The 21,573-nt window shown below is 42.1% G+C and overlaps 1 protein-coding gene across 1 annotated transcript in view; it reads right to left on the bottom strand.

Moving 5' to 3' along the window:
• Window positions 1-21,573, bottom strand: part of FAM184B (family with sequence similarity 184 member B) — a 116,830-nt gene that overhangs the window by 40,781 nt on the left and 54,476 nt on the right. Inside the window, exons 6-7 of the mRNA XM_037831410.1 lie at window positions 13,954-14,064; window positions 7,262-7,369 (exon numbers count right to left, since the gene is read on the bottom strand). Coding sequence (XP_037687338.1) covers window positions 7,262-7,369; window positions 13,954-14,064 — 219 coding nt within the window. The remainder of the gene's footprint in view (window positions 1-7,261; window positions 7,370-13,953; window positions 14,065-21,573) is intronic.

Below are 21,573 nucleotides of genomic sequence, written 5' to 3' on the forward strand. Positions count from 1 at the left end.
GGAGCAGCTATGAAAACTACCTTTCTCTGCCCCCAGTTTAGTGTGAACTAGGTGCCAGAAACATCTTCCAGAAGAAAGCTTTCCCTCAGAATTACCAAACCTGAAATGGCTTTATGGAAACCAATGGCTAAAACTATGCTAAATCTGAAAGAACCATGGAGACAGGCCGCTAGAAACTAGGACAAAAGGTCCAGCGAGGTCCCAGCTAACTTGGGTGAGGACAGAGCCACACCCCGGTAGGACAACCCTCTCTCTGCATGTTCTGTGAGCTCTCAACGGCGTTATTATTTATATATCTTCTGAGTCACTCAAACACTTTGGCAGAATGGCCAAGGATCTAAACTGAAACCCCTGAGTCTTGAAAAAACTTAAATTGTATAGCACCTGTTCCAGTTTGCTAATGCTGCCATTATGCAAAATACCAGAAATGGATTGGCTTTTATAAAGGAGATTTAGTAAGCTATAAATTTACAGAACTAAGGCCATAAAAGTGTCCAAACTAAGGCATCAACAAGAGGATATGTTCACTGAAGAATGGCTGATGGCATCCAAAACATCTCTGTCAGCTGGGAAGGCACATGGCTGGCATCTGCTGGTCATTTGCTCCTGGGTTGTTTCAGCTCCTCTCTCTCAGCTTGTGTACATTCTTGCTTCTCTCTCCAGGGCGTTTCTCTCTAAGCATCTGGGGATCCTCTCTTAGCTTCTATGGGGCAAAATCTGGGCTTCACCTCTTAGCTTAGCATCTCCAAGTGCCCTTCTGTCTGCATCTCCAAGTATCTCCAAGCATCAGCAAGCCTCTCAGTCTGTGTTGGCTCTTAGCTTCTCTCTTAAATACTCCAGTGAACTAATCAAGACCCTACCTGAATAGGCGGTGCTATACCTCCATGGAAATAATTTAATCAGAGTTCTCACCCACAGTTAAGTGGGTCACATCTCCATGGAAACACTCAAACAAAACTTCAACCCAACAAGATTGGGTTAAAAGATCATGGCTCTTCTGGGGTCCATAACAGTTTCAAACTGGAAAAAAAAATATTCCATGCAACCTACAGCCAAAAGAAAGCAGGCGTAGCAATACTAATTTCAAATAAAATAGATTTTAAATCCAAGGATGTTATAAGAGACAAAGAAGGACACTATATACTAATAAAAGGGACAATTCATCAAGAGGAAATAAGAATCATAAACGTTTATGCACCTAATCAAGGTGCTCCAAAGTACATGACACAAACATTGGAAAAACTGAAGGAAGCAATAGATGTTTCCACAACAATTGTGGGAGACTTCGATATGACACTCTCTCATATAGACAGATCAACCAGGCAGAGGACCAATAAGGAAACTGACAACCTAAACAATGTGATAAACGAATTAGACTTAACAGACATATATAGAACATGACATCCCAAATTACCAGGATATACATTCTTCTCTAGTGCTCATGGAACTTTCTCCAGGATAGATCACATGCTGGGGTGTAAAACAAGCCTCAATAAATTTAATAAGATTGAAATTATTCAAAGCACATTCTTTGGCCACAGTGGAATGCAACTAGAAGTTAATACTTATCAAAGATCCAGAACACTCACAAATATCTGGAGGTTAAACAACACACTCCTAAACAATCAATGAGTCAAGAAGAAATTGCAAGAGAAACTGTTAAATATCTAGAGACACAATGAGAACACAACATATCAAAACTTATGGGATACAGCAAAGATGGTATTGAGGGGAAAATTTATAGCAATGAATGCAATGAATTCACACATTAAAAAGGAAGAAAGAACTTAAATCAAAGAACTAATGGAACAACTGAAGAAGTTAGAAAATGATAAGCAAATTAATCCTAAAGCAAGTAGAAGAAAAGAAATAACAGGATTAAAGCAGAAATAAAAGATATGGAAAACAAAAATAACAATAGAGAGAATAAATAAAACCAAAAGCTGGCTCTTTGAGAAGATCAACAAGACCAACAAACCCTTAGCAAGACTGACAAAGTCAAAAAGAGAGAAAACCCAAATAAATAAAATAATAAATGAGAAGGGGATATTACTACAGATCCCGAAGAAATAAAAAAAAATCGTAAGAGGATACTATGAACAATTCTATGCCAACAAACTAGAAATTTAGAGGAAATGGAAATAAGCCAGACACAAAAGGAGAGATATTGCTTGTTACAACTAATGTGAACTCTGTGAGAAATGTAAAATAAGTGTCTTACATTGTAGAATCTAGGGGAGCTAGAGATAGACAGCTAGGGAAGGGGGAATGATAAATCTAGTAAGAACAGACAAGATACTGAGGGTGATTTTAATGCCATGGAAACACTCAGGTGTGACTATGGTTCATTGGTTTTCTTTTGGTATTGTGGGAGTATACTGGAAGGAGTGAAGTTATTTCAGGATGTTTGTTTTTCCCATTGCTTTGCTTTGTTTTGTTTGGAATTTTTTTTTTTTTATAAATAAAGTAATTAAAAAAAAAAGGATCATGGCTCTTCTGAGGTTCATAACAGTTTCAAACTGGCACAGCATTCAAACCAGCAATAACACACCTGGGGGGTGGTCATTTAATAGCCTGTTCTGGGGTCCCTGATCCCACCAGCAAAGAAGCCAGCAGAGTCTTCAAGCCATTGTGCCTGAACACGAGTGTGGCCTTGTCTGGTGTTGCTCCAGCTATGCCCCTGCTCTGCATTCATTTGCTTTCACACCTGTCTGAACTAGCCTGGGAACTTCCCACGACTTAGGATCTCCAGAGCCTAGGCAAAGCCTCAACTCATTTGGCCGGCACATAGTCAGCTTGCAAAAAATACGTGAACTATGTTATCAATGTTCTCCGATCAGATTGGTGAAGTTAGAAAATTGTGTAACTCACTGTGCTGGCAAGGTTTTGGTTAATAGGCACTCACATGGGTTGCTGGTAGGTGTGCATCAGAACAACCTCAGTGGAAGGCAATTTGGCAGCTGTGACCATGAAAAAGTTTAAAACGCACATACCACTGGACCCAGCAAGTATTTAAACATGGGAAAATGACATATCTAGAATGCTAAGAATCCCAGGTGCCATTTCAGATGCTATACATACACACACATATTAATTCATTTAATCTTCACATAAACTCTTTGATGTAGGTGGTATCATCATTCCCATTTTACAGATGAGGGAGCTGAAGCAAAGAGAGGTTAATCATTTGTCCAAGGTTATCTAGCCAGTAAGAACCCAGGCATCTGGTTTAGGAGCTCGCTTGCTTAACTACTATATTGCATTATACTCCCTCTACAGTGATTTCCATAGAAGGATTATTGATGGTAGTGAAAAATCAGAGACAAACTAAATGTCCATCGAACGGAAAAGGTTAAGTATATTATGGCTTGTCTGGACAAGGGAGAACTAGGCAGTTGTTTTGTTTTTAAAAAAGAAGTTGATATGGAAGTGTACTGATGTGTTACGATCTTCAAATTATAGAAGTTTTCGCTAAAAAAAAGCAGTGGAGAGTATGTTATCATTTGTGGGAAAAAATAATATACCCATGATTATGCCTGCACATGCACAAATAACTCTGAAAGGATATACAAGAAGAAATATTAAACAAATTGTTGCCCCTGGAATAGAGAAGTGGGGGGAGGGGACACTTTTCACTGTCTACCTTTATATGCCTTTTGAGTTCTGTACTATGTGCATGGATTACCTATTTTAAAAGAAAACAATTTAAAAGAACAGCAATGCAAAAAGTGCATAATAGCTGGCTAATATAAAATATAGCACCAGATATTTAATTCTAAAACTAAAAGCCCACAGTTTTAAAGTTATTTGTTTATGCATCTTTCTCCCCTTTAGCATCTAGCTCAGAGGCTCGCACATTCTAGAGGTGGTCATTCAACGGCCTGTTCTGGGGTCCCTGATCCCACCAGCAACTATTCCACAAATGCCCGTGGAATGAATGAATAAGGTGCATACGAAGTTGAAGCAAATGGAATCAAGAATCATCAAGGTTCTTCCTACAACTCTATTCAGCAGGAGTGTGGTGGGCATTCTCTCTAGATCCCCAGCTCGTGAGGGGCATTGTTCTAGAATGAGGAAGGTCTGATGAGGCCTGTGTTTAATGGTGCCCAGCCCATGGTTCTCTACATGTACTTATGTTTCGAACTCCTCCAGGACTTGCCATTTTTTAAAGTTATTTTTTAATTAATTATTATTTTTTTTAATTAGAGAAGTTGTGGGTTTACAGAACAATCAAGCATAAAATACAGGATTCCCGTATACCACCCTATTATTAACACTTTGCATTGGTGTGGTTCATTTGGTATGAAAGCACATTTTTATGATTGTACTATTAACTGTAATCCATGGTTTAACTTAGGGTTCCCTGTTTGTGCTGGGCAGTTCTGTTTTAGTTTCCTAGGCTGCTTAAAGCAGATACCATGAAATGGGATGGCTTTAAACAATGTGAGTTCATTAGTTTATAGTTTGAGGCTGTGATAATGTCCAAATCAAGGTATCATCAAGGCACTGCTTTCTTCTTGAAGACCGGCTGCCTGCGATCCCTGGCTCCTCTGCCACACTGCAAGGCACGTGGTGGCATCTGCTGGTCCCTCCCTCCTTTTCTGGGTGCCACTGATTTCAGCTTCTTGCTCCTGTGGCTTTCTCCCACTCTTTCTGTATTCATCTCATTTATAAAGGACTCCAAAAAGAGGATTAAGACCCACCTTGGGCCATGACTTAACTGAAATAACCTTATCAAAAGGCCCTACTTAAAATAGATTTAAACCCACTGGAATGGATTAGCTTTAAGAGCTTGATTTTTCAAAGTACATTCAGCTCCAAATCACCACAAGCTCCATGGATTTTTTTTAAAAATTTTTTTATTCTATTTCCTTATATACAACCTAACATTTCCCCTTTTAACCACATTCAGATATATATTTCAGGGTTATATTCAGTTATTATATATTATAATATATAATTATATTCACAATGTTGTGCTACCATCACTGCCATCCATTAACAAAACATTTCCATTGCTCCAAACAGGAGACCTGTACATTTTAAACCTTAACTCCCTATTCCCTGTGCCCACCTCATCCCCTGGTAACCTATAGTCTAGATTCTAGCTTTATGAGCTTGCCTATTCTAATTATTTCATATCAGAGAGATCACACAGTATTTGTCCTCTTGTGTCTGACTTACTTCACTCAACATGATGTCTTCAAGGTTCATCCATGTTGTCGCATGTATCGGCATGTCATTCCTTTTTACAGCTGAATAATATTCCATGGTATACATGTATCACATATTGTTTTCATAGCTACAGCAGTGACTCTAACTGGGAGCGATTTTTCCCCCTGGAGTCATTTGGCAATGTCTGGAGACATTTCTGGTTGTCGTAATGGAGGGGGTAGTAGTGCCACTAGTATCTAGGATGCTGCTAAACGTCCTACAATGAACAGGACAGACCCTGCAACACAGAATTATCTAGCTCCCCCAAATCAACCGTGCAGAGGTTGCCCTGAGCTGCCACACTGGCCTGGCTCATGGGCGACAAGCAGTTCACTTTGTCAGATCCAGGCTTGACAGCTCTACAACTTCTTGGTGTTGTGTTCCCCCTATAAGTGCAGCCCGCCGAACAATCTTCCTGAACTGAATTCTCTATTTATTCTTCAGCGTGTCAAGCTTATTTTAAATTTAACCTCATCCTTGAGGATCTCAGTCAACTCTGATCCATCTCCCTGCCACAGTCACTTTGAGGAGCTCTAAAATACCCACGTTTGTGAAACAACTTTTCTGGAAAACCCTACAGGTGCAGCTGAAAAGTTCAGCTGTCCCTGCGGCCAGGAGCTCTTCTGGCAAAAGGCCAGCTCATGAGGCCGGTTCTTGAGACACTGAGGGAGAACGACACTATCTGCATGTTTTGGAGGTGGAAATCTTCAGAACGGACAGGGGATGGCCTCACATCTGACAGGAAGGGGCCTCTGCTCCTTTAGGCTTCTCCTCCAGGCCTTTTTGGGGTAATAGGGCCTGCTCAAAGAGTCTCCCCCAGTCTGAGTGTCAGAGGAGGAAACACAAGGAGTCCTGGCTGTTCTCCCTGACCCTAAAACACAGTTTTTGGCTTTTTTTCCTTGAAGTCCTTCTGGGTATGTGGTGCTTTTACAGAGACACTGGGGTCAGGCGGTGGTTCTGTTCTGAATCATAGCTTAGCTTTCTGTGACCATGGGCAAGTTACCTAGCCACTCTGACCTTCAGTTTCTTCCTCTGTGAAATGGGCACGTTGGGGATTGTTATGAAGCTTGACTGAAGTCATAAATGGGAAGAGTGCTCCATAACTGATCAGGCACCATACAAACCTTAACTATTGTTCAAGTCCATGGTCACTCAATTTTTAGCTCATTTTACCCTGTTAAATTTGCAGTTAAGCATGGGTTATCTTAGTGGAGAGCACTGTGGAGGCTGCTGGCAGGAGCAGAGCATGAGCCCTGGGAGAATGGGGGTCATGGGAGAGGAACTGCCATTCCTGGAGTCACTCAGGTGCATGGGAAATGGATTCAGAGGAGACTGAGGGTGAAGTGGTAAGATTCAGACTCAGATCCTTGGTGTTTTCCCTCCTGGGGTTGGAAGTAGACTGAAAATTCAGGGCAGCATAAAAATACTGGTGGGATTTTGGTGGCCCCAGCTGCAGAGATTAAGAAGGCAGATGCAACAGGAGGGAATCAAGCGGTTGTTCAAGCCAGGGTGTGCAAACACCGACTTCAAGAGAATTATTTATGCTTCTGACATCACCAATACCATGGACTGCAATAGAGTGCCTAATGGGTGCCAGACAGAGTCGGACAGGAACAGCTTCTGTCCTGGAGGAGAGACCCCAAAAGGGCAGCCTCTTGTGGAAGGGCTACTGTGACAGTAAATGAGGTCATGGGGGTGGAGGGCCTGCAGCCAGGGGGGATTTTATTCCTGTTGGGGTTCACGCTGGGCAGAACGAAAGGCTCCCGCTGTAGTTGAGTGCCCCCTTTCTCCGCCGGGCAGGCTGCCCTAGGAGAGGGAGAGAAGATTAATCTGACAAGCCTTGTTCTTTCTCAGACCACGTGGGTAATTACTCAGCACTCTATATCCGTCGCGGTTTTTGCCAGTGCATTTTATGGTGACTTTTTTCAGGCATGTTAGCAGGTGGAAAATAAAAGAGCCTATTAACATCAGCGTGTGTCACTGGGGACCATGAAGTGCTGAAAGGGAGAAGAGAAATATCCTTAAAGCAGAAAAAGCTAGAGGTTACCTGGGTCTCTAAAATGCTGCAGTGTTGGCTGTCTCGTTCCAGGGGCTTGTCCTCGGCTCTTTGGAGACGTACCTTATTTTGTTGGATAAATTCTTCCAGCCTTGAAACCTAAAACCGAAAAAAAGGAACATTGGACAATGAAAAGTCCTGACACCTGGATATGTTCATCAATCTAGGGACCAATTCCTCAGTTCTGGAGAAAATACCCCATTAGACAAATTCCAAAAATGCTTCTAGAAATGCCATTTTTAATTACTGGTTGCTTAATCTTTCCACAAAAAGATGAGCCTGACAAGTTTCCAGTACTCCATACCTCCCTTTAAATTATTTCTATATATATATCTATCTTAGGTCAGGAGGGCAGTTTTCGCTGGCTTTCATTCCATTCCTGGAAGGCCACCCTATTGCTTTTGAAAATGGCTAGTTGGTAAAGAAAAGGACCAATATTGAAGAATTGTACAGATAAAATGAGAGAAGAGTGGCTAGAAGGTGCTATTACATTGTAAAGCCTAAATTCTGATTACTATTATTAACCAACTAATTGTAACATATCAACTGAACAGACTGTCTTCCCTGCTCTAGGATGAGCCCAATAACCATAAAGGAAACTGAGGCACCACTAACACACTTTTACAGAAAACCTAGTATTTGTGACGCACCATGCTAGGTATGAGGTAGGCAGGGGAAGGACAGAGTGACAGAAAGATAGTAAGATAATAAAACAAGGCCCCTGCCTTTAAAGAGCTGTCACTTTACAGGAAAGAGAGATACATGTTTCTAACCAGAGCAACATTCAGTAGAGGAACATATGAAATAATAACTGCTACCATTTACGGTGCATTTACTCTATGCCGGGCATGGACCTAAGCATCTTATGGTACGAATTCCTTTAATCTTCACAAAACCCACTGGGAGGTAGATACTAATGCAGGGCATTCACAGCAATAAACTCTGTGCAGGAGAGTCCAGGACAGATTTAAGGACAATGAACGATGAATGGGGTCTGCCAGTGCCGAAGGTGGGAAACGGCATTCCAGTCAGCAGGAATTGCAGGTGCAATGGCAGCTGCAATGACAACATGTGTGTGAGGACAGAAGGGAGTTCCATGTGGGTGGAACCCAGCAGAAGGAGAGGACAGGAGGTAGCAGAGTTGTGGGGGATAATGCTGGCAAGTTAGGTTAGGCCCAAATTGTGAAAAGCTTGTGGATTAAAGATTTTAGAGAAGGAGTTGGGGGGCCTTGAACAGATTTAGGTTTAAGAACATCAGTTCTGGAATTAGCTGGCCTAGAGAGAAAAGGCAAGGAGACCCATGAGCAGGACTTTGCAAGATGCCATGCAATATCACATAAAGATAGCAAGGCCATCAGAACATCCTCTTGGCTTTACATAAGGAATATTTGGGGAAGAAATATTAAAAGACTATGAAACTCTCTTTATATTGCATCTTGCTAGGGTTTACAAAATATTCAAATGAGTCCCATGCAATCATTTATATAACATCTATAAGCAGGTAAAAAAAAAAAAAAAAAAAGAATCTAGGCAAGCAATTCTGAAGATCTTGTCCAAGGCATTAGTGTAGAGAGAAGAGAAGTGAGAGGGAGGCTGAAGTGGTAGGACCCGTGGGACTTGACAACTGCTTGGATGTGGAGGGACTTGGGACGAGGCTGGAAGAGGAGGGGGAGGAGGATGTGGTCCCTGGTGATTCTTCTATTCTAGTTTGGGTAAGTGAGCAGCTAGACAGTGAACACCATTAGGGAGAAGGAATCAAGGAAGAAGAGCAAGGCTGAGACCGTATGTCCCTGTGACAACCTCTTGGTCATACCTTGCAATCTGTAAAAAGCCAGATTCTGAATGAGCCTTGGCCACCAAAGAGGCAACCTGCCATATCAGAGGCAGTATTGGCGTAGTGGCTGAGAGTGAGATCTTTAGAGCCACAGTACCCAGGCTGTAATTCCAGATCTGCTACTTATCAGCTGTGTGACTCTGGGAAAGTAATTTACCTTCTCTGTGCCTCAGTTTTCTCATTTGTAAACCAGAGATATTAACAGCACTGTTGAGGTCTGAATCATGTACCTCACGAAAGACATGTTCAAGTCCCAATCTGTGTTCCTGTGGGCATGAACCCATTTGTAAAGAGAACCTTCGAAGATGGTATTAGTTTAGGTGTGGACTCATTTGTGAATAGGATCTTCAAAGATCTTTTTCAGATGAGGCCAAACTGAATCAGGGTGGATCTTAATCCATATCACTGGAGAGCTTATAAAGAGAGGAAATTTGGACACTGTGCCAGTTTGAATGTATTACGTACTCCAGAAAAAGCCATATTCTTTGATGCAATCTTGTGGGGCAGAAATATTAGTGGGGATTAGGTTGGAACATTTGGATTAGGTTGTTTCCATGGAAATGTGCCCCACCCAAATGTGGGTGATAACTCTGATTGGATAATTTCCATGAAGGTATGGCCCCGCCCATTCAGCATGGGCTTTGATTAGTTTACTGGGGCACTATGTAAGCTCAGACAGAAGGAGTGAGCTTGCTACAGTCAAGAGGGACACTTTGAAGAATGGACAGGAGCTGAGAGAGGAACTGCAGTTTACAGAGACATTTTTGGAGACAGTCTTTGAAAGCAGACTTCTGCTCTGGAGAAGCTAAGAGAGGACAAATGCCCCAAGAGTGACTGAGAGTGACATTTTGGAGAGAAGCTGGAGCCTAGAGAGGAATACCCTGGGAGAAAGCCATTTTGAAACCAGAATTCCAGAGCAGATGCCAGCCCCATGCCTTCCCAGCTAACAGAGGTTTTCTAGATGCCTTTGGCCATCCTCCAGTGAAGGTACCCGATTGTCGATGTGTTACCTTGGACACATTATGGCCTTAAGACTGTAACTGTGTAATCAAATAAACCCCCTTTTATAAAAGCCGATCCATTTCTGGTGTTTTGCATTCTGGCAGCATTAGCAAACTAGAACAGATGCTGTCAGTCAGTAGAAGTCAGAAGCCAGAAGTCAGTGGAAATCAGAGGAGAGGCCAGAGAGAGCTCACCATGGGATGGAGGATGGTGGGAAAGCCATCCCCAGAATGTGACAGCCTTTAGAGAAAGCATGGCCTTGCTAATGCCCTGATTTTGGACACCTAGGCTCCGAAACCATGAGTCAATAATTTCTGTTGCTTAAGTCAACCAGTATATGATATTTGTCATAGCAGCCCTGGCAAACTAACACAAGTACCCACGTTGTAAGGCGGTTGTCAGGATTAAAAGCTATTACACATAAACTTCTCAGAGAGTACCCTGACTAGAGTAAGTACTGAACAGAGGCCAGTTATTGTTCCTTTTAAAGAAGGGTTCCCAGGGGTATTCACACAAAGAGTCACCTGAAGGTGCAGGCAGCCCAGGCATCCCACCCTGCCAGAATGACTAGGCTGCTGTGCCAGCTTGGATGTATTATGTCCCCCAAAACACCATTATCTTTGATGCAATCTTGTGGGGCCAGATGTATTGGTGTTGATTAGGTTGGAACCTTGTGATTGAGTGTTTCTATGGAGATGTGACACACCCAACTGTGAGTGACACCTTTGATTAGGGTGTGACTTCTTGATTGAATGTTTCCATGGAGGTGTGGCTCCACCCATTCAGTGTGGATTATTGGATCACTGGAGCACTTTAAAAATAGCCACACAGGCCCAGACGCTACTGCAGCCTAGAGAGGAAGGAACATCCTGGGAGAATGCCATTTTGAAACCAGAACTCTGGAGCAGACACCAGCCACGTGCCTTCCCAGCTAACAGAGGTTTTCTGGACACCATTGGCCATCCTCCAGTGAAGGTACCCGATTGTATATGCCTTACCTTGGACACTTTATGGCCTAAAGATTGTAATTGTGTAACCAAATAAACCCCTTTATAAAAGCCAATCCATCTCTGGTGTTTTGCATTCTGGCAGCATTAGCAAACCGAAACAGCTGGTCTCACTCACATACAGGAAACCTCCCTGAGCTCGGCAGAGTGGAGTGACCCAGGCATAATGAAAAGACTGGAGGCAAGGTTCAACAGGAACGGAGTGAGGGAGAAAAGGAGGGAAGAAGGAAGGAAGGAAGGAGAAATCGCTTCTTTTCTGTGCAGGCCCTCCTTGGGCTAAAATGGAACAGAAGGCTCTTTAGCAGACTTTCTACCGCAACCCCATCTCTGATTTACCAAGTCTAAGGCATGGCATGCTCATGTATATAAACACATATATTTTTAACGGTATCCAAAAAGGGCTAGAGAAAATATAAATAAACCTGTGTACTCACCACTCAATTGAAGAAATAACCCGTCAAACTATATTTGCTTCTCCCTGTTCCATTGCCTCCCCTTTCATCTAGAAAGAACCACCAGTCCAAATTTGGCTGTATCATTCTCATGCACGTCTTTAGATGTAACTCTGTGTATATGTATCCCTAAACAGATTTTTTTTTGCATGTGACTGTGTACTTTTTTTTTCCCCAGCATGTTGACATTTACTCTCATTTAGAACATGAACCATTAAAAAGCCAATTTGTTACCACATTGGGAGACAACGTCAGCTCTGACAGAGATCCAAGGAGAGGGATTTCAGAGAGACTCCAGTTTGGTGACTAAGAAATATTAAATAAAGAACTTCCCAGAAATATGGAGCAGTGTGCATTCACCATACATATTCAATGTCCATTTTTCATTGAAGGTGCCGGAATCACTCTGCCAAGTAGAGGGTTTTGAAAAACGACTAATCCTGCTGCTGTTTCACTTTATTGAAGGACTTGAACAGTGGATAAGTTATTTTAAAAATTATTTCGAGTCAAACATTCATTTGATCACCCCAGTCTAGTTTAATTTGGAAAGCTACTTTCTGAAGATTTTTGGGGGGAGGCAGGGGATAGCCATGGCTTAAATCAGAAAGTGGATAGCATTATCAAAAACTTATGTTCCTGTCTCAGAGTCAACTGGAGATACTTTAAGATCCAAATAATTTCAGAATTCTAGAGTTTCAGAGAAAGTACTGTTATTAGTTGAGAACGAATGTGAATGTGTTTTGGTGTCTGTTTCACTTGCAAGCATTGTGTTGGCCCGGGGGCAGAGCTAAAAATGGCTCTATCTCCAAACCTTATGAGAAGGAATAAAACATTCTTTAGGGACCGTCTCGCAGGGCGCTCGGCCGCCTCCGCGCCACGGTGGAGGGCCGGTCGTGACGCGCCGAGGATCGGGCACATCATCGCGGTCGCCTGCCCGAGCACAGCCCGGCTTCGTCCAGGTCACCGGGGCTCAGGGAGCCCAAGCAGGGGCCAGCCGGGAGGACGGGCAGCTCGCGACTCGGGGGCCTGTCCCGAGACCCACGCGGAGAAGGGCTGGAAGCTTGGCTTCCGAGTGCTACTCGCGGTGGCGAGTTGTACATGGTGGCTGAACTCGTCTCCGCCCTGTAAGCGCCCCGGGGCTGCTCTGGTAGTTTCCAGACCCAAAGTGGCTACAGCAAACACATTTTTGGTTTGGGGAAAACACGATGAACCTCTTCTGCTGTCGTTTTTGCCTTTCGAAGTTTGGGTCTTGGTAAAAACAAAAACAACTGTGTACTTTTAAAAGCTCCCCAGCAGGTGGCTGGGGCCGAGCATCTACTGAGTATGGTAGTGTAAGCCACTTCTGGAAGGTTTGAGGGAGGGCAGACGTAGCAAGGAACCCTCTTTACATTTTTTTTTTTTTTTTTTTTATCTAATCAGGCTCTGAACTGGCTCTGTTTCCAGCCTTTTCCACTGGTTCTCCTCCCCAGTAACATGGTTAACAGCTCTTTTAAGCTTTTGACATTGGCCTGCGGGTGGTATGGGAAGATGGGGCATTTGAAGCAGCCACTATTGTCCAGCTAGTCTACGGCCATTCTGTCCCCCTTACCTTCCTTCCTCCACTACGGAAGCTGGGAAGCTAAATACTTGCTTTTCCAGGCTTCCTTGCAGCAAGAGGTGGCCACATGACACAAATAATGCCACTGAGAATAGAATTCCCCTGGAGGTGTCTGGGAAAGTGTGTCCTTTCCTGATGAAGTCGGAGGCCTGGCCATCACTGCCCCTCCCCGTTCTTCTTGCCTCATGTTTTGACATGATGACTGGAGCAGTGGCAGTCATTTCAAAGCGTGAGGGAGACTGGGCCAATTTCCCCATCAGGTGCAGTAGGGCCCTTGCCTGAAGCCCACAGTACTATCAGAGGCCCATGAAAATGTTTTAATTTCTTTTAAAATCAGAAGAAAAAAATCCAACCTAGATTAAATTCACCTTTATACCAATGTAGTCCTACAATATAATTTTAAATCTTATTTTTGATAGAGGAAGTGGCCCACAAAGACAAAAGTGCCTAAGCCCACAAAAGTGGTTCTATAGCTTGGGAGAAAGAAAGACCAAGAGAATCAAACATTCATCAGTCCTGACATCGTTTAGCCACGGAACCAGTACCAGCAGCCTTCTGCTTTCTGCTTTTAGATGAGACTTTAAATCCCTCTTTGTTTAAGTCCCTGAAAATCAGGATTTCTGTTATCTACAGCTAAATTCATTTGTCTGGAGACAGGCTTCTTGCCCGGACAGGATTTTCTTTTCTTTCTTCCAAGGAAGCTGCAAGTAAGGAGGTCAGGGCAGTCTCCTGAGATCCCTGCATCTCAGTTGACCAGAAACTCCCAAGCACTGCGTTTATTCAGGGCTTACCTCAAGCACAGAATTCTGGAGCTTCACATTTAGAGCCACTTTTTCTTCTTCCAGCTGCTTTATTTCATTTTCTGATTTCCTCCTCACTTCCTCCAACTGTGCTTCTACTTCCTAAATGATAATTAAAGAATTAACCACCTAAGTCAGGAAGACATAGACGGGATACTAATTTATTCACACTCCGCATCTTATTCTCAAAAGGGAGTCAAAAGTAGCTTACATGAGTCATAAAATACTGTAAGAAAACATAAATTAGAAATACAGAGGAAGAAAAAAGAAAAGTGTTAAAGTCACACCATGAAGTCTGATATATATGGGGGAGATGGGACAGGGTAGACCCTTGGCTTTAAAATTTCTGGTGTCAAATATGACAAGAGAATGCTCATCATTGACAAAGTTCTCAGGGTCCATAAGTAAAAAAGTCAACTGTATTCTCAGATGCAAGGAAATTTTAAAAGCAGCAACCACACATTAGTGAAATGACAGGGTGCACAGGGCTGTCCTCCATGTCCCTCACCACAGCCTGCTGACCACAGCTCAAAGCACATCCCGATAAAGGAACATTCTGGAGACCCTGTGATGGGCGTGGCTGCCTTTAGCCATGTGACCTCGCACACATTTCCTGACCTCTCTGTGACTCGTTGTGTTACATGCTTAGCACAGTTCCTGGCACATAGTAAGAGCTCCCTAAATAATAAGTACTACTATTATTCTTACAGGTGCATAGCCTTTCCAGTCTGACTTAATTGCTAGGGAAAATTTGCAAGTATATAAAGACTGGATGAAATATTCTGTTGCCCTTAGCTGACTTTTAGATGGATATTGGGTCATTCATTCACTCAAAAAATATTAGAGACCCACCATGTGTTAGGCCCTGTTCTCAGAGATGGAGAAACAAAAGAGACAAAATTCCCACTCACAGGAGCTCACATATGAGTAAAAGAGACAGGCAGCAAAGTCACTAAGTACAATTTGGTAAAACACCTTGTTGGATGGTGACAAGGGCCAAGGAGAAATGATAAAACAGGGAAAGGAGCTATGTGGTTTGGAGCTATGTGTTCCCCAGAAAACATGTTCTTAAAGTTAATCCATTCCTGTAGGTGTGAACCCACTGTCAATAGGACCTTTTTTATTTCAAAGAAGTTTTATTGCGATATATTCACACACCATACAATCCATCCAAAGTATACAATCCATGGCTTGCAGTATATTTACAGAGCTGTGTATTCATCACCACAATCAATTTTAGAACATTTGCATTGCTCCTTAAAGAAAACTCCCCAAACCCTTATACCTCCTTATTAGTGACACTTAGCATTGGTGTGGTACCTTTGTTACAGCTGATGAAAGAATATTAAAATATTACTGTTAACTATAGTCCATAGTTTGTCTTATGTATATTTTCCCCATACCACCCTATTGTTAACACCTTCTAATAGTGATATACACTTGTTCTAGTTTATGGAAGAAATTCTTATATTTGTACTATTAACCACAATCATCATCCACAACAAGACTCACTATGTTATACAGTCCCATGTTTCATCCTCTGGCTTTCCTTCTAGTGATAAAGAAACTCCCCTTTTCAACCACAATCACATACATAATTCAGCGCTGTTAATTACACTCATAAAAACATTCATCTCCAAACATTTACAATCAACCTAATTAAAAATTCTGCATAAATTAAGCATCAGCTCCCCATTCTCTACCCTCATTCTATCTCCTGGTAACCTATGTTCTAGATTTTAACTCTAAGAGTTTGATTATTATAATTAGTTCGTATCAGTGAGATCATATAATATTTGTCCTTTGGTGTCTGGCTTATTTCACTCAACATAATGTCTTGAAGATTCATCCATGTTGTCACGTGCATCAGGACTTCATTCCTTCTTATAGCTGAATAATACTCCATCGTACGTATACCGTGTTTTGTTTATCCATTCATTAGCTGACGGACACTTGGGTTGCTTCCATCTTTTGGCAATTGTGAATATTGCTGCTATGAATATTGGTGTGCAGAAGACTGCATCCCTGCTTTCAGTTCTTCTGAGTATATACCTTGCAGGAAGATTGCTGTATCTGGAGGATGAACTGAATCTTGGAAGCTCCTTACTCCACTATCTTACCTAGAAATTCCTGAGTAGGACCATATGATAAGTTTACTTCAGTTAAGAAAGTGTGGCCCCCCTCAATCAGGATGGTTCTCAATCCTACCACTGGAGTCCTTTATAAGCGGAATGAAATTCAGATAGAGAAAGAGAGAGAGCAACAGGAGAACTTAGAAGAAAATTGAGGAGCCAGGAGAGACCACTATGTACACTGTCATGAGACAGGAGCCAAGGACCAAGGATGACCAGCAGCCAGCTCCAGAACACCAGTCTTCAGGAAGAAAGCATTGCCTTGATGATGCATTGATTAGGACTTTCTCTTAGCCTCAAAACTATGAGCTAATAAATTCCTATTGTTTAAACCACCCCATTGCATGGTATTTGCTTGAGTAGCCAGGAAAACTAAAACAGGAGCTATGGAGTGTTGGTAACAGAGGGTAAGGGATGGGGTGAGAGGTGAGTGTTAAAATTTTAGATGGGTTGGCAAGAAAAGTCCTCTGGAGAAAGTGACTTTAAAAAATTTTTTTTTTTTTTGCTGTGGCGATAGATACAGATAACAAAATTTGCCATTTTATCCATGTTTTTTAGCGTACAATTCAGTGATGCTAATTACATTCACAATGTAATTACCATCACCACCATCATTTCCATCACCACCATCCATTACCAAAATTTTTCATCACTCCAAACAGAAACTCTATACCCATGAAGCAATAACTCCCCATTCCCCTTTGCCCCCATCCCTTGGTAACCACTATTCTACTTTCTGTCTCTATAAATTTGCTTATTCCAGATGTTTCATAGAAGTGAAATCATACAATATTTGTTCTTTTGCATCTGGCTTATTTCACTCAGAATAGTGTTCTCAAGGTTCATCTATGTTGTAGCATGTACCAGAACTTCATTCCTTTATATGGCTGAATAATATTCCATGATATGTATATACCTATTTTATTTATCCATTCATCTGTTGATGGACATGTGGTTGTTGCCACCTTTGGCTACTGAATAATGCATCTCTGAACACTGTTGTAGGAGTATATGTTGGAGTCCCTGCTCTCAGTTCTTTTGGGTATGCAGCTGGAAGTGGTATTATCTGGTCACATGGTAATTTTACATTTACCAAGCACCCTTTTACATTCTCACCAGCCATGAATGCACAAAGGTTCCAGTTCAGAGAAAGTGAATTTTGAATGAAGACCTGTATTAGGTGTGGGGCCTTGCCACATTATGAGCATCCTAGACCTGGAGAGAGGTGGACTGTTCTAAGGACAGAGAAGAGGCCACTGTGGCTGGAGAGGAGTAAGAGGGGAGGAGTGGCAGGGGATGAGGCTAGAGGGGCAAGGGGAGGATCGCATAAGGCCTTAAAAGTTATAGACTGACAAGTGAGACACGGGCCATTCAACAGTTGGACAACGCGTGCCTGATTCAACTTGTATTTTAACAAGATCACTCAGGTTTCGTTCTGAGAATACACTTGCAGTGGGGGGTGGAGGGGAATGGGGAGTGAGGGTGTGGGGAGGAGTGTGGAAATTCTGGATATATTTTGAATGGAGAGTTGAAAATAGAGGAATCAAAGATGACACCAAGGTTTCTGATGTGAGCATGTTGTTAACTGAGACAGAGAGGATGGAGGAAGGAGCAGGGACAGTATGAGGAGCTTGTTTCGGACATGTTCAGTTCAGTACATCTGTTGGACATCTAAGTAGGTAGTTGGATATATGGACCTGGAATTCAGGAGAGAATTCTGGGCTGAAGGCCTAAATTTTGGAGTTACCAGCACACCGAATGTTTTCTTAAGCCATGCATTTGAGTGAGAAAAGCTAGAGAGAGAGAGAATAAAGGCAAGGGGAGGTTCAAGAACCAAGACCTAGTACGCTCCAGCATTTCCTATGAATCTGAGAGTTCTTTGGAGTGCGGTTCTTCTGTTCTGCCAATAGAGTATGGACCTACATGCTTTGAGGGTAGACAGATATAATAAGAACAGCTAACATTTACTGAGTGTTTACCATTTGCTGGGCATTTTACACAAATCAGCTCTTTGATCCCACAACAACCTTATAAGCTATTACTAAATCTTATTCAGATGAAGAAATGAAGCTTAAAGACGTTGAATGACTTGTCCATGATCATGCAATCAAAAGTCCAGATTTGAACTCAGGTAGGGATGACTGCTCTGTTGTGAAAATGGGGCACCTAGTGCAGATAAATGCCTGGCTGGAAGGTCTTCGCACCTCTGCTAGAGGGAAGCAGAGGGATTCCCCTGTGGGTAGGTCCGAGATGTTCCCCAAAGCGGGGTGGAGAAGCCAGAGGTACATCTGCAGGAACCAGAGCCATGTTCTATTTCAGAGGAGTGGGATGCACTTGAGATGACATGCAGGAATGTGAGGGGCAAAGGCTTGTGTGATGGGGGCTGATCTGAGGTCAATAGGAAACCTGTCACTTATTCAATTGTTCATCTATTCATTCAACCAACCGATATTTACTAAACATCTAGAATATGCCCAGTACCATGAAAGGGCTGGGAATATAGTCAGTGGTGTGCTGGCCAATGTTTAATAGCCAGCTTTCAAAAAGAGTTAAAAAAAACAATAAACCAATTTGTAGCATTTGTTGATTTCCATGGCGTAAAATCTACCTCCTACCAGGCCTATTTCAAGCTACAAAGTAATGTCACTGGACACAGAGTTGGGAAGAGATGCAATGTTCATCTCCTGTAAGCCAGTAAGAGCTGGCTCCAGCACTCCACTGCAAGGGAGGCCAGTGGGGAGACACATGGTAAAGAGGCCATCACATCGCAGTGTGATAAGTTCTATGCCAAGGCAGGTGCAGTACAGGGGGTGCTGTGTGATCAGACAACAGCATCACTCGGCAAGACAGGGAAGAAATGTGGGAGAAAGTGGTGGTCAAACTGAGATCTATGGGGTCAGTAGGAACTAGACAGGTGGATTTGGGAGTGGGGAGAAAAGTGCTCCCAGTTAAGGGGATGTTATGCATAAAGGCCCAGAAAGCACAGAGCATGGAATGAGTGCAGAACTAAGAAAAAATATGGCTAAAGGGGAGAGGAGCAGGATAAGGCTGGAGAGGAATATAGGAATTCAACCCTATAAGGGCTAAAAAACCAGGTTAAGAGATTTCAACTATAATGTGAAGATGACGTGGAGCCAAGGGGGAGTTTGAAACCAAAGTTGGGTTTTTGGAAGATCAGCCTGGATTGGAGATCGGATTAGATGAAGTGGGGAGGAGGAAGGCCACTGTATGGCCCATTGAGAAATGGTGGCTGACTGGATTAGCATGGTAGCACTGAGGAGAGAGGGAACTGGAGGGATTTCGGGTCCAATGCAGAAGCAGAATTAATAGGCCAGATGGATGGTTCAAAGTGAGGGGTGAGAGAGGTTATGCTTGGATCCTGGGTTTCTGACTTGAGCATCTGAAAAGATGCTGCTGCTGATCACACAGATGACTCTTTACACTTTCTGTGGGGCCAATCCCAGGCCAGGCAAGTGGCCCTTGGCACTGTCCCCAGGGCCTATCATTTAAAAGAGAAGAAAAGCGTGACACAGATACTTAGCGCATGCATAGTCTCTCCAGTAAATCTGTGACCCTCCTTTTTGCAGGGCTGGTTGCTTTTCAAGAGTTCATTTTCTAAGGACAATAAATAAATGATCCTCCGGTTCCAAGCAACTTAAGATAACTTAAGCAACCCTTAGAAACAAGTTGATCTCTTCAGCAAAAATTCTGATTTCTTACTTCATTCACTTTGTCCATAGAAACTTTTATTGAACAGAAAGTTCTGGTTAACGTGCTTACTGACATAGACCAAAAAATCCCTAACTCTGCTGAGGCATGTTCTGAGTACCAGGACAGTGAAAATCCCCTGGGATAAAGATTGTTAGTACAAAGGAATGGCTATTTCTAATTTTGTCCTGCCTGACTTCCTACAGTATGTATAATCAATCAACTTCAGTTGTTGCCTTGGCAAATTGACCTAAAATGAAAAAAATCCCTCCAGAGATGGAAATAACTGATTTCAGCAGCACTTTTTGGCATTAGTAAGCTTCATCTCATGTGCAGAATAATGTGTTTTGCTGTCAGAAAACAAACAGTTCTGTGTCACTGGAGAATTCAGATGAAAAGGAAGGATGCCCATTTCCAGCTCAGCCCAAAGTGACCTTGAGGATTTCAGCAGCAAGCTTTAATATTCTCCTAACTCGGAAAGAGAGAAAAACAACTACAAAGACAAGAAGACGAGGAAACAGAAGGGGACCAAGGCTTCTAAATATATAAATTGCTGCATCCCAGACCTGGAAGAGGTTTCCATTAATTTACAGAACTGGTAGAGTAATTCCACAAATTCTGTTGTCACTTAGTCCTCATGAAATCCAAGAAAACAGGCTTTCTTGCACCCATTTTACATTAAGGAAGTCCCTTGGCTGATGAGAGGTAAAAGCAGGACTCACACCTGTTTTCTGCTTCCTTGTCCAAATTGTCCCACAATTACAGGTAATTCAAGAAAAAACACTGGCGACCAGCATATGAAGGATCCACTGTGAGAGGACAATTGGGCAGTCACAGAGAATTATCAAGCAGAGATTTCAGTTGGGGTTTTAAAGGAAAGCATATTGAATTTCTTCATGAAGAAAGCTATTTACAGTAAAGTTCATAGTATAGAAATATTCATCCAGTAAAAAGCCTAAAGGCCCATTCAGAATGAATCATTAGGAATCAAACTAACACGAATCAACCCTGGGGCATTCTGTAGACACAAAGAAGGGTCACACCTCGGCAGTAGGGCTAAAGTAACACTCGAGCAAAGATTACTCAAGATCCATCCTAATAAATCATAAAAACAATCCTAGAAAGGATTGAGCTGATTTGAAAGTAATTTAACTGCCTGCTAAAATAAAATTCAGCACTCAAAAGGAATAAAACAAAATCCTAATGTCTCTTTTAATGTCATTTTTGGATCTTTTTCTGTTGACTAATTTTTTTCTGCTTTTTTGGATTTTTACTAAATTTTGATTGGGTGCTGGACATTGAGATTGTTACATTATTGAAAAAGAGAAATTACAAAATATGCTCAAAATTTAAAGGAAAAGATGAACATAATGAAGGAAGAAATGGAAACTATAATAAAGAATCAAATGGAATTTCTAGAGCTGAAATATATGATAATGGAAATGAAAAGTTTACTAAATGGGATTAAAAAAAGATTAGATGATAAAGAAGAAAAGATGAGTACAGATACAGTAACAGAAACTGAATCCAAACTGAGACAAGAAGGGTGAATGTAAAGAACAGAGCCTAAATGATTCTTTGAGGCAGACAGGAAAAAGTGAAGAAATAATTTGAGATGAAAGCAATAAACTCATAGGTCCAAGGAATGCAATGAACCCCAAGCAGAATACACCCAAAGAAAATCACACTGCAACATATCAATCAAATTGTTGAAAACTGGTATTCAGGAGAAAATCTTAAAAGCAGCCAGAGAAAAACAGACACAGTCTTG

The sequence above is a fragment of the Choloepus didactylus genome, chromosome 3 (genome assembly GCF_015220235.1).
Source record: "Choloepus didactylus isolate mChoDid1 chromosome 3, mChoDid1.pri, whole genome shotgun sequence".
NCBI classification, from domain to species: Eukaryota; Metazoa; Chordata; class Mammalia; order Pilosa; family Megalonychidae; genus Choloepus; species Choloepus didactylus.